This window comes from Leucoraja erinacea, chromosome 15 (assembly GCF_028641065.1).
Source record: "Leucoraja erinacea ecotype New England chromosome 15, Leri_hhj_1, whole genome shotgun sequence".
Lineage (NCBI taxonomy): Eukaryota > Metazoa > Chordata > Chondrichthyes > Rajiformes > Rajidae > Leucoraja > Leucoraja erinaceus.
The window spans coordinates 13,968,381-13,981,762 of record NC_073391.1 but is presented as its reverse complement, the minus strand read 5'-3'; the positions used below and the strand labels follow the sequence as shown (position 1 = coordinate 13,981,762).

The 13,382-nt window shown below is 41.1% G+C and overlaps 1 protein-coding gene across 1 annotated transcript in view; it reads left to right on the top strand.

The window, feature by feature from the left end:
• dock1 (dedicator of cytokinesis 1) overlaps positions 1–13,382 on the top strand; it is a 443,854-nt gene that overhangs the window by 313,163 nt on the left and 117,309 nt on the right. Inside the window, exons 32-33 of the mRNA XM_055646705.1 lie at positions 44–102; positions 6,020–6,168. Coding sequence (XP_055502680.1) covers positions 44–102; positions 6,020–6,168 — 208 coding nt within the window. The remainder of the gene's footprint in view (positions 1–43; positions 103–6,019; positions 6,169–13,382) is intronic.

Below are 13,382 nucleotides of genomic sequence, written 5' to 3'. Positions count from 1 at the left end.
ATTTCTATTACATTTTCTATTAATAATTTTACTTTTTCCTTAGATACGGTGACATGAGGAGACAAATTGGATTTGAGATCAGAGATATGTGGTATAACCTTGGTAAGTTGGGTCTTTAAATAATAATGTAAAATTAATTTTTTTTTAATGAAGAAAAGGATGTACTTTCCCAGGTTTTCCTTCTTGTCACCTGACCAGTTAATACAATTCCACATCATCTCTAAAGGGAAGACAAAGTAAATGTGGTCATAATTAAAGAATGAATGTTTTTAATTAACAAACCCATTCTCACGATATGCTAAATGCTTTACATCTAGACATGTATGTTTTCAAATTAGTTATTTATTATGGAAGTAATGTTCTGAAAATAGCAGTGAAGTTAATGGCCAAGTAATTTGTTTGTTGTTGGTAGTTGAGGGATAAATTCTGGAGTTTACCAAGAGGCTTCCCCATTCTTCTTTGGAAAATAACAAGCATAATAATATAGCATCCCCTAATCATGCATAAACCCCTGTCAAAGTAAAGAGAGCCCCTATTGGGATTATTACAAGCCAAACAACTCTAATTTCCCCTGCAGTTCTTCAACAAGAGGATTGTATGGGAATTTACATGTTGCACTTAAGGCATATAAATTGAGAGAGACTGAAAAATAGTCAGCTAAATTTCTGGAGTGTTGGAAATGGAGCTAAGAATGGTACCTACCTCATTTCATTCCAGGGTATTTCCTTTTGAGAACAAACAGAAATACACAATGTAACGTGACTAATTTTCACCGTGTAGAAAAGAGATTTCTGATGTTATGAGGGACTAAGTAATACGGTCATCCCCTCCAAGCTGGTTACCAAGCTCACGGAACTGGGCCTCTGCGCATCCCTCTGTAATTGGATCCTCGACTTCCTCATCCACAGACCACAGTCTGTTCAAATTAGCAGAAATATTTTTTCCTCGTTAAGAATGGGAGCAACTCAAGGCTGCGTGCTCAGCCCCCTGCTCTACTCAATCTATACTCATGACTGTATAGCCGGATGTAGTGCAAACTCCATCATCAGGTTCGCCGACAACACCGCCGTTGTTGGACGAATTACAGATGATGATGAGTCAGAGTACAGAAGTGAGATTGACCAAATGGTGTCAACACAACAACCTGGGTCTCAATATAAGTAAAACTAATGAACTGATTATGGACTTTGGAAGAGGAAGGATAAGGACCCACATGTTTATATCAACGGGATTATGGTGGAGGAGTCAAAAACTTTCCTGGGCGTGCATATTTCTGAAGATCCTTCCTGGACCCAGCACACTGATGCAATTATAAATAATGCACATCAACACCTCTACTTCCTGAGAAGATTACGGAGATTCGGTATGTCAAAGAACTTGAACTTCTACAGGTGTACAGTTAAGAGCATATTAACTGGTTGTATCATGGCCTGTTTTGGCAACTTGAACGTCCAAGAGCAGAAAAGACTGCAAAAAGTTGTGAACACTACCCAGTCCATCACCGGCTCTGACCTCCCCACCATCGTAGGGATTTATCGGAGTCGCTGCCTCAAAAAGGCAGCAAGCATCTTCGGAGACCCACACCATCATGGCCACACACTCATTTCACCACTGCCATCGGGAAGAAGGTACATGAGCCTGAAAACTGTAACGTCCAGGTTCAGGAACAGCTTTTTCCCTACAGCCATCAGGCTATTAAACACTACAAACTCAAATAAGCTCTGAACTACAATAAACATTATTATTATTATTATTATTATTGCACTACTATTGTTTTTTGAGTATGTGTGTGTGTGTATATATATATATATATATATATAGTGTGTGTGTACGTGTGAGCATGTGTCTATATATATATATACACACTGAACTTTTTTTTCCCTCTCGTTTATCATATTGTTTACAGTGTACTATGTTTACATTTTCTGTTGTGCTGCAGCAAGTAAGAATTTAATTGTTCTCTCTGGGACATATGACAATAAAACACTCTTGACTCTTGACTTGTGATGTTAGGCATCAGCCAAAGTCTTGTCTCCAGCTTAGGGATTTGCTTGGAAGGCATTTAATGGAAGGATGCATAAAGCTATCATTTTATTTTCGATGAAGTGGTCTCTATTTTCACCAAATCTCTTTCTAAATCCTGGAATGAAGCTGTTTTGTCATATTTGTTCTAGCACGTAGTCTTCTCAGCAACTTTGGCTCAGTGCCTTATCTACTCATAAAATTAGTGCACATCGAGAAAGCCATTGAAAGAAAGTTAATGCAACATTATAATGTAAGTACGTATTAGCATTGCAATAGACAAAGCACCCAAAACCTAAGATATAACCTAAGAAAACCTGACCTAAACCTAAAATATTATATTAGGTACATATTAGCATTGCAAGCAGACACAGCACCCAAAACCTTCATTCATATTGCAAAGCTCAACCTTGAATAGATGAAAAGGTGTTAGAATGATTATAGTATGGTGGGGAATACTCCAGATTTGTACCTTAAAAGTCAAATTTTACTTGTAGGTTAATTTTATATCCTATTTGAGGAACATTCCATTTGTCCATGACCACATCCATCTACTTCTTAATGTAACAATATTAAAATTATAATATAGCTATGTTTATACATAGTTCAGGGCACCATAATGTTTGAGACATTAACCAAACGTTAGGCTTGTCAAAAGCAACTGTTTGGAACATCATTAAGAAGAAAGAGAACGCTGGTGACCTTACTAGTCACAAAGTGACTGGCAGGCCAAGGAAAACCTCCACAGCTGATCTCAGAAGAATTCTCTCTGCAATAAAGAAAAATCCCCAAACATCTGTCCGACAGATCAGAAACACTCTTCAGGAGTCAGGTATGGATTTGTCAATGACTATCATCCGCAGATGATTTCATGAACAGAAATACAGAGGCTTGTGGACAGATGAGACGAAGATTAACATATCAGAGTGATGGCAAGAGCAAAGTATGGAGGAGAGAAGGAACTGCCCAAGATCCAAAGCATACCACCTCATCTGAAACATGGCGGTGGGGGTGTTATGGCATGGGCATGTATGGCTGCTGTCAGTACTGGCTCGCTTATCTTCATTGATGATACAACTACTGATGGTGGTAGCATAATGAATTCTGAAGCGTATAGACACATCCTATCTGCTCAAGTTCAAACAAATGCCTCAATACTCATTGGCCGGTAGTTCATTCTACAGCAAGACAATGATCCCAAACATACTGCTAAAGCAACAAAGGAGTTTTTCAAAACTAAAAAATGGTCAATTCTTGAGTAGCCAAGTCCATCAACTGATCTGAACCCAAATGAGCGTGCCTTTTATATGCTGAAGAGAAAACTGACGATGACTAGCCCCCAAAACAAGCATAAGCTAAAGATGGCTGCAATACAGACCTGGCAGAGCATCACCAGAAAAGACACCCAGCAACTGGTAATATCCATGTATCACATACTTCAAGCAGTCATTGCATGCAAAGGATATGCAATACAATGCTAAATATGACTACTTTCATTTACATGACTTTGCTGTGTCCCAAACATTATGGTGCCCTGAGATTGAGAAACTATGTATAAACACTACTGTAATATCTACATGGTGAAACTAAAATGTATAAAAATTGCCTTTATTAAAACCTGACAATGTGCTCTTTAACCACGTGATTATTTTCCATTACAAATCTGAAATTGTGGAGTATGGAGGCAAATAAATAAATGATGGATCTTTGTCCCAAACATTATTGAGGGCACTGTATATGAACTGTTTCGATGTTATGCTTTATGAAATCCTATTCCATTAAAAAGAAGATTTATTGTTTAAATCTAAAGTAATTGACTGAGTACTTGACATGAAGTTCTTTGTGATATGTGGTGATTTTGAATACTTACATGTTTTTATCTAGTGCAAGTTTTTCAGAAATATAAACGGCAAAAACATGTCAATATCACTTTCTAGCAGTTGAAACTACTGTTATGTAACCAAATTTGGCATGCAGTGCTCATTAGTTACTTTTCAAAAACCATCGATCGAAGAAACTGCCAAAAGGCTTTATTTTGATCTTTTATGTCATGTTCCAGGTAGCATTGCAATTAGTGAAAATTGTGAAGATACTCTTTGTTTTGAGTTTGCTTTTAAGTATTATATAATGGCCAATATCTTGTTTCTGAAACACAAGTGAAACATTAACCTCTATTTGTCCTTTACGTTAATATTTAAATCTAAAAACTAACTTAAAAAATCAGATACTTTAAAATAAATTAAAATATGTAATTTTAAAATGGTCACGTGTCATCAAGCTTTTTATAATGTTAAATGGTATTATGTTTCCTTCTTGTGACTCCTTCCATGACATTTCCCCCCCCCCCCCCCCCCCCCCTTGCCACTCATGGCCCACTGGCGTGGAATCATGCCCCTTATTTTGAGGGGCGTCTCCACCACGCCCTACCCCCCATGTCCAGCAGCAGAAGGACCCTAGACTGTGGTGCTCCCCCACAGAGCCTTGGGGTTGGCTGCACCGAGCTTCAGTGCATCCCTCAGCACGTACTCCTGCAGTCTGCAGAGGGCCAGTCAGCAATATTCCCCGATGGACATCTCGCTCTGCTGGGAGGTCAACAATGCTCGGGCAGACCAAAGAGTGTCTTTCACTGAGTTGATGACGTTCCAGCAGCACTCGATGTCAGTCTGAATGCGTCCCTGGGAACACTCAGTAAATCACAGAGTCCTCTGGGACGGAGATGTTTGGAATAAATAGTGAAAGGGACCATTGCAAACCTCTCCAGACACTTTGCAAATCCACACTCTGCAAAGAGGTGGGCAACTGTCCCGAGGGCAGCGTGCGCTGGTAATGAGGTCCCGACGGTGCAGGAAGGACCTGACTGGGAGGACTCTCCTCACCGCCAGCCAAGCCGGGTCTTGGTGCTTGTTGGTGAGTTCTGGTGATGATGCATTTCGCCAGACAAGCTGGGTAGTCTGCTCTGCGAACCACGCCACAGGATCCATGGAATCATTTCCCTGCAGTGCCTGCAGGACGTTCCGTGCTGACCTCTGCCTGATGGACGTGGTCAAAAGTGTTGGTTCGGAAGAACCTTTCCACGAATGACAGATGGTGCAGCAATGTCCAGCTGACTGGCACATTGCTTGGCATCTGCGCCAGGCCTATGCTTCACAACACCGGGGACAGGTTGAATCTCAGCAGGTAGTGACACTTGGTGCCCACGTGCCTCGGCTCTACGCTCCGCCTGACGCAGCCGCACAGGGTGGCCATCAGGGTAAGGGCGCCGTTGGGCACGCTTTTACCCCCATTATCTGCTGACTTGTGCATTGTGGCCCATCATACCAGGTCCATCCTCGATCCCCAGATGAAGTGGAAGACAGCCCGGGTGATCCTGTGGCGTAGGAGGGGAGGGCGGGCCACACTTGTGCCAAGTACAGCAGCCCCGGGAGCGTTGCTTCCACAGCTCCAGCTTCTTCCCCACCTTGGTTATCTGCTCCAGCCAATTCTTGTCCCAAGCCTCATGCCCCCCACCCCCCGCCCCCCCCGAACCTGATTCCCAGCACCTTCAAGAAGTCAGGCTTGATGGTGAAGGGGCGGAAGATCGGTCGAGCCAGTTGCCAAAGAGCATGGCCTTGCTCTTCCTGATCAGCTATATTCACAATTGGGGGTTAGCAACACTGATGTGGATCTGACAGTCCCAATGTGGAACCAAATTTGCCCTTCTGCAAGTCACTAGTGAATCACATTATTTTTTTACAACAATCCAGTTGTTTCATGATGATATTTGTTAGTACTGTTTATATCAGTTTAATTTAATTATTTGAATTAAATTTCAGCTGCCATGGCAGCATCAGAACCTTGGATACTTATCCAACCACTCATGCAGAATGCTGTCATACAGTTTAGATATTATTTGAGAAGGTGGTTGTTATAATCATGCAGACCTCATTTTGTGCATTGTGTGGCTGTAATTTATTTTGTTGTCCAAAAAGAAACTTAAGAGCAATTATTTCCTTAAAAGGTCAACACAAAATCAAATTTATCCCAGAAATGGTGGGTCCAATCCTGGAGATGACCCTTATTCCAGAAACTGAACTGAGAAAAGCTACAATTGCAATCTTTTTTGACATGATGCAATGTGAATTTCACTCAACAAGAAGTTTCCAGATGGTAAGTGAATTTAAAGCCGTGTTGAAATTCTCACAACTGTAATTTAATTACTTTACATATTTGTGATTAAAATTCACAAATGCAAAGAACCGTGTTAGCAAGTAAATAAATAAGTCATTTATTTGTTATAAATTAATGTTGTTTTCAGAATAATATTGATTTTTTTCACCCTGATGCAGTGACATATTTATGAAGTGTGTGTAGTGCTCCAGTGAAGTCACACACGCATTCGAGTGGAGTACAAATCCTCCTTATGCATTATGTTCCACTGGCACAGATGTCTCTCTGGTTCTACATGGTGTATTCTGTGGTTTTAAAATATGAATTGAATAATCAAGATAAAATATAGAAGAAACAGATGGTGCTTCATCTTTCATTTTTGATAGATTTATTTTTCTCACAGGTGGTGCTCATAAATTAGATATTTCAAAAAGGTAAATTCTAATAAAGTAAAAATATGAATGTCCAGCTGAATGCATTTTAAAATAAATTTGATATCTGTAACTATAGCGAGTGGTGGAAACAAGTTATTGTAAAGCTAAAAGAGATGTTATTAATCAAGTATTACAGCAAGTAAATCTCACACAAGAATTATTATATGTAAAGCTTGCAAAAAATGACAGATGTCCTGTGGAATTGCTTACAGTGAGTTGTCAATACCACAAATATTTGCACCTATTGTGTTGTATAAAATGTTTGTCTTTTTCTTTGTTGTGTGATGCATGGATTTTGCTGCAATTTGTGTTGTCGCATTACGAAATGTTTGTAGATGTTTGATAAAGGAATATTTATGTTTGGTGGTGTTTGATGTGGTCAATATTGGTTGTTGAATGTATTGGAATGTGTGCTTGTGTTTGTGCTTTTTAATGATGTGCATGACCTGATTTGCAGGCAAAAGTCTTACATTTTTAATGATATAGAAGAACATTAAGACAAATGAAGCATTCAGCAAAAATAAAAAGTTATACAATACCCTGTACTCAGTAATACCAATGGTTAGATGACTGAATAGCAGGCATTGTTCCTTTTTAGGCAGTCATCAGGATCAACGATTGCATACTTGCAATCCAAATTCTGAGATAGCTGATGAAGCCAATGTTGAAACTGCAGACAATTCCACAGATAGGGTTGGAGGTGCCCAAATAGGACTATTAGGTGGCTGGCTTGCCAGGTGGTCAGCAACGTCTGTGCATCCAGTGCATGGCTTTGAAGTTCTCAGTACCAATCTAAATGCCCCTTCACTTGGGTCAGAGATTCCTAGGTGTCTTTTAGGATGCAGCATTTCTTTAAAGAGCTTTTCGGCACACTCTTCGATCTTTTGCCCTGTTTTGTCCAGTGATTTCTTCCCTTGACAAAGCTTAGGAAAAAGTGACTACTTCTGGTGTTCAGCACGTCAACTGTGCATTCTGCCCATTGTGGTCAACTGAGTGTGAGCAGGTCTTCAGCTTGGGAATTATGGGCCTGTGAAAGGGCACTGACATCGATTTGCTTGTCCTTCCAGTGAATTTGGAGATCTTTGCAGCACTTACAGACAGTATTTTTCCACTGTCAACTGCAGGTAGTTCAGCATATGGTAAATCACGTGCTCAGAGGGCATGAGGTTTAATCCAGGTTTTAAAAAGCCCTTTTTCGTTATTAACCAAGGGCTTTGATGGCATTTTGCAGTTGGCATTTTCCATAGTTTTGTTAAGAAACGTTATTATTGGGGGCATTACATGTTGGGCATGAGCAATGCCACAAACATTGCGTGTCATGGTAGTTGGAGATAAGCAAATAATGTCTATTTTAATAACATGGTTTAATTCCCAAGCCCAGCAAAAGATTTGACATTGTGTTTGCCAACATAAAGTTATAAAAACAGCAGTAACATTAAGAATTTAAGTTTTGTTCGATACTATATTAATTGTACTTGAATTCAGTTATACTTTAGTTGTTACTGGATCAAGGGGGACCCGTTGAGGCCCGTCCCCTCACCGCATGGATTTGGGGGGGGGGGGGGGGGGGGAGGGGAGCCTGCGGCATCACACACACACTAACCACCCCCCACACATGGAGGTGGGTGAGAGGGGCGGAGGGAGAGATGACGGGGAGAGGGGAGGAGGGGAGGAGAGAAGGGGAGGGCTGGAGGAGGGGCGGGGGGGGGGGGGTAGAGTGGGGAGTGAGGGGGAGGGGGGAGTGGGGGAGGGGAGAGAGGAGGAGGAGAGTAGGGGGGGGGAGGGGAGGAGAGAGAGAGAGAGAAGGGGGGAGAGAGAGGAGGGTAGGGGGGGAGAGGGGGGAGAGAGGTGGGGGGAGAGAGGACGGGTTGAGAAGGGGAGGGGAGGAGGAGGAGAGGTGGAGGCATGCCGGGGTGAGTGGGGGCTGCGAAAAGTGGGGAGATAGCTCAGGGAAAGAGAGAAAGTACAGGGCCCGACAAAACTGTAAATCCGGAGCGGGTAGCAGCAGGGGGGAAGAAGAGCAGGATAGGAGCGGTTAGCAGTGGGAGGGGGCGGGGGATGGGCGTCACTTCACTCACTGCGCAGGCTTCGTGGAGAAAGTTCTTCAAAAGCTTGTGAGCGCTGGAGACCTTCGGTGACCTCCGCTGACTTCCGCTGACCTCGGGATCTGCAGAACTTGCTCGTTCTTTCTGCGCCTTTTGAAGAACGGCGGGGGAGGGTGGTGATGTAATTTGTGGAAAACAGTGCGCCTGCGCGTTGACAACAGCTGCTTCAATCCTGAGCGGGGCTGGGCCACGAGCCAGGTGGGCCATGGGCAAAGGCATTGTGACGTCACCAGCTGGCCAGCGGTTAGATTTGGAAAAAAAAGTCAGACTTGTGAACAATTTTAGTGAAAAACTTGGGAAATATATAATTTACCAAATTTACAGATGAGGGGATTTTTGAGAGGTAAATCTCTACCAGAATATTCAAAAATTTCACCGTTTCAGCGTCAGGTTTTGGAGGAGGTGAATCAAAGGGGAAATCGCACGCACGCACACACACTTTTAATAAGTATATGATTCTGCATGACCCAGTAACTTACAGAAGGAAAATCAGCTCCAGAATAAAATTGACAAAATTATTAACTCAAGGCAGAGAAGAATTAACTAACTTTAGCAAGACAAATATGGAAAAATCAATTCACCATAAATAACACAGTTAAAAAATTGTAGATGAGCAGAGAGGCCACTGTATGGCATAGCAATATGTTGTGGTGATTAAAAAGGATATGAGTTACTTCTTTTTATCAATATGGGTTATAAAAAAGAAAATGATAATGCTAGCCTATTATAAATCAGTGGTATGACCTCAGCCAATTTTAAGCATCATATTTCAGATGTAAATCCTTTAAAATGCATGTCGAGAAGGTTTAGGAGGAATTCACCAAGGATGAAGTACTTCATTATGGAGGACTGCTCTTCTTGAAATACATCAGGTTAAGAGATGAGCCAAAAAAAATCTTTCATGATCACGATAAATATTTACATAATAATAACAATTGTGACACTAGGGAAGAACGGGGTTAACGCTTTCAGATTTGCAACTTTTTTTTCCTGCAATCACTTTTTTTTCCTGCAATATTTTCAAATATATAGTTTGATTTATAAGCCATTAGTTTATTTTTGTTATTGCAAACGAAAATTACTAAGGACTGTGTGTTACATTGTTTAAAGAGCATCATTGCACATGTGTCATTGGAAATAATTGCTTGTCAATTTTAATGGCCACCTGCGGTGATACTGATACACTTAAGAGACTGGTTCCTGATTACTGTGGGGAGCTTATATGAAACTATTTTCTTCTTCCAGGCAGTTTTTTGCTTGTCAATTTTCAAAGTAAATTTTACGTTGTTCCTGATCAAAATCACGTAACAACCAATATGCATTGTGGAAACACATTATAGAAGAACTATGCATAATAATCAGAGATCATAGATGTGAAGTAAAAGATCAAGTAGGGAATGGAAGTTTTATTTCTAAATATTCAGATGCTTCGTGGGATCTGAAAGGTTGTGGTAGAGATGGGAAGGCATTTATAGTGATCCTTCAAGAATAACGAGTCAGGAATGGTGCCAGAGGACTGGAAAGTAGCAAACGTAACTACACTGTTTAAGAAGGGAATGAGGCAAAAGGTAATAAATTATAGTCCGATTAGCTTGACTTCAGTGGTTGGTAAGATTTTAAAGTCTATTATTAAGGATGAGGCTTCGGGGTATTTGGAAGCACATGATAAAACAGGCCAATGTCAGAATGGTTTTGTTAAGGGAATTCTTTGAGGAAGTAGCAAGCAAGGTAGACAAAGGAAAGTCACTGGATGTTGTATACTTGGATTTTCAGACCTTTGATAAGTTGCTGCACATGCTGCTATACAAGATAAGAGCCTATGGTATTAGAGGCAAGGTACTAGCGTGGATGGAAGATTGGCTGACTGGCAGAAGGCAAAGTATGAGATTAAAGGGGGTCTTTTCTGGTTGGTGGCCGGTGACTAGTGCAGGGATTGGTGTTGGGTCTGCTACTTTTCATGTTATATGTTAATGATCTGGATGATGGGATTGATGAATTTGTGGCCAAGTTTGCAGGTGATATTAAAATTGTTGGAGGTGCAGGTAGTGTTGAGGAAACAGAGTTTGCAGAAAGACTTGGACATGTTTGAAGAGTGGGCAAAGAAGTGGTGGATGGAACACAACATAGCAAAGTGTATGTTCATGCACTTTGATAGAAGGAATTAAGGTGCAGACTATTTTCTAAAGGGGGTGAGGATTCAGAAATCGAAGGTGCAAAGGGACTTGTGAGTACTTTTACAAAATTCCCAAAAGTTTAATTTACAGGGTAAGTCGGCAGCTTCCTAACATGAAGCCAATTATATATTCAATTAGCTAGCTCTCCCTGGAAATCTCACTTTCCAGAGTAACCTAACCTGCAAAGCCTTATCAAAAACCTTGTTGAAATCCATATAGACTACACCTACCAAACTGCCCTCTTCTTCCTTCTTGGTCACAAATCCTCAATCAAAGTTGTGAGAACGATCTCCCAAGCAAAAAAAAAGCCGTACTGACTATTCGTAATCGACCCCTGTCTTTCCAATTACAAATATCTTATTCCTCAGAATCCATCTTCACTAACATACCCAGATGTTGGGCTTACTGGTCTTTTCTTTGCAGCATATCTTAAATTGAGACACAACATTAGCCATCATTTAGTCTTCCGGAACCTCACCCACAGATAACAATGATGCATGTATCTCAGCCAGAGGTCCTGCAATGTCTTCTCTTGCCTTTCACATTGTTCTTAGATATACCTGATAAGGCCTTGAACATTTATCTACCTTCATGCATTTCAGGACGTCAAGCACTCTCCCTACTGTATTGCAGACTAGCCCATGACATCCCCATTAACTGTCCAGAATTTCATAGGCTCCCCTTCGAGCATGCAAAAACAGAGGCAGATCATCCAACCTCAGTATCCCGTACCTGCCTTCTCTCCATACCCCCTGATCCCCTTGCACAAGGGCCACATCTAACTCCCTCTTAAATAGCCAATGAACTGGCCTCAACTACCCTCTGTGGCAGAGAGTTCCAGAGATTCACCACTCTCTGTGTGAAAAAAGTTTCTTCTTTTTAAAGGATTTCCCCCTTACCCTTAAGCTGTGACCCCTTGTCCTGGATTCCCCAACATCGGGAACAATCTTCCTACATCTAGCCTATCCAACCCCTTAAGAATTTTGTATGTTTCTATAAGATCCCCTCTCAATTCCTAAATTCTAGAGAGTAAAACCAAGTCTATCCAGTCTTTCTCATAAGACAGTCCTCAATATCCTTCTCATATCCTCAAGGACTTTGGTCAGGAGTCCTATTCACCCTAGTTACTCTTTTCCCTTAATTCCTTATAAAATCTCTGAATTTCTTGAAAGCTATCACCTGCCACGTTTTGAGTTCCTTAAGTATGTTCCACAATTCCGTATACTCTTTCAAACATTCACTTGATCCCAGCTGCTGTACATGACCCATGCCCTTTTTTTTTTATGACCGGAGCCTCAGTATCTCTTGACATCTAGGATTCCTTACTCCTGCTGGCCTTGCACTTCACTCTTAACAGCCTTGTCCGAGACTCTTTCATTCATAGGAGACTCCTTGTTAATACAGGTGCAACAGCTTCTATTTTGTTTGAAGTGCTTTTGCTGAAGTATAGCTTGTATGTATAATTATAATAAACAAACCTAGTGGTTGGATAAAAAAATTTAGATCCTGGAGTTCAGGGCCATCTATAATAATTAGACAGTCATGTTGATCATGCATCGTGCCAGGAGTGACAAGGGGGATCTGGCCAGGGCGATTGGGAATGAGGGATGGGTCCATTCGCGAGATTAGTGAGGATGAGAGAATGAGAAGTTGGCAGTCAATGTTGAAATGGTATGTAACAAAGGAGAAATGGTAAGTTCTGATCCCAAATGACAGAAGGTGGGTAGATAGGCAATGAGACTTGCATTGATAGGGTCCTTATCCAGTTCAGCACCTTGTTTGTTCCATGATACGCCAAAATTATTAGCTTCTGAGAATAACATGATCTGATTTCCCCGCTGAATCCATAGGATTGATTCACACCAGGAAATACTCAAGATTTCTTTAGTGATGCAAAGTGGCCCCCAAGTTCACTTCAGGAATTGTCCTTTTATGTAGTACTGAAATAAAGAGTAATCAAATTGCTTTGCATAAGCTCTTCATTGGACACATATTTTAAAACAACAGAATTCCAAATTTTATTGAAGGCTCTTTAGTAAGTAGCACAGGGTAATCAACACTATCTCTTAAGATAGGGTAACCATGTAGAATATAAGAAGTGGTGGCCCCACCTTGGCACCAGTTGAAGATTAACCAACTGTTTTTGCCAAAAGTTGTGTGTGTAACATCCATCCATACGGGTGTCCGAGGTCATGGGGAGAAGGCAGGAGAATGGGGTTAGGACGAAGAGATAGATCAGCCATGATTGAATGGCATAGATATGATAGACTTGATGGGCTGAATGGCCTAATTCTGCTCCTATCACTTTTGTCACTTTATATTTTTTATATTGCTTATTCTTGGTCGCTTGCCTCTGTCGCAGGCATATGTGACGATTAACAAGGATCCGTTTGAGGCAAATTATTTAATGTTGTGTTCAATATTCAAAACATTAATTTATTGTGATGATGCCAAGAGTGTAAAATGCATGGGGCCTAATTTCTCTGAGATGTGAATGGTGA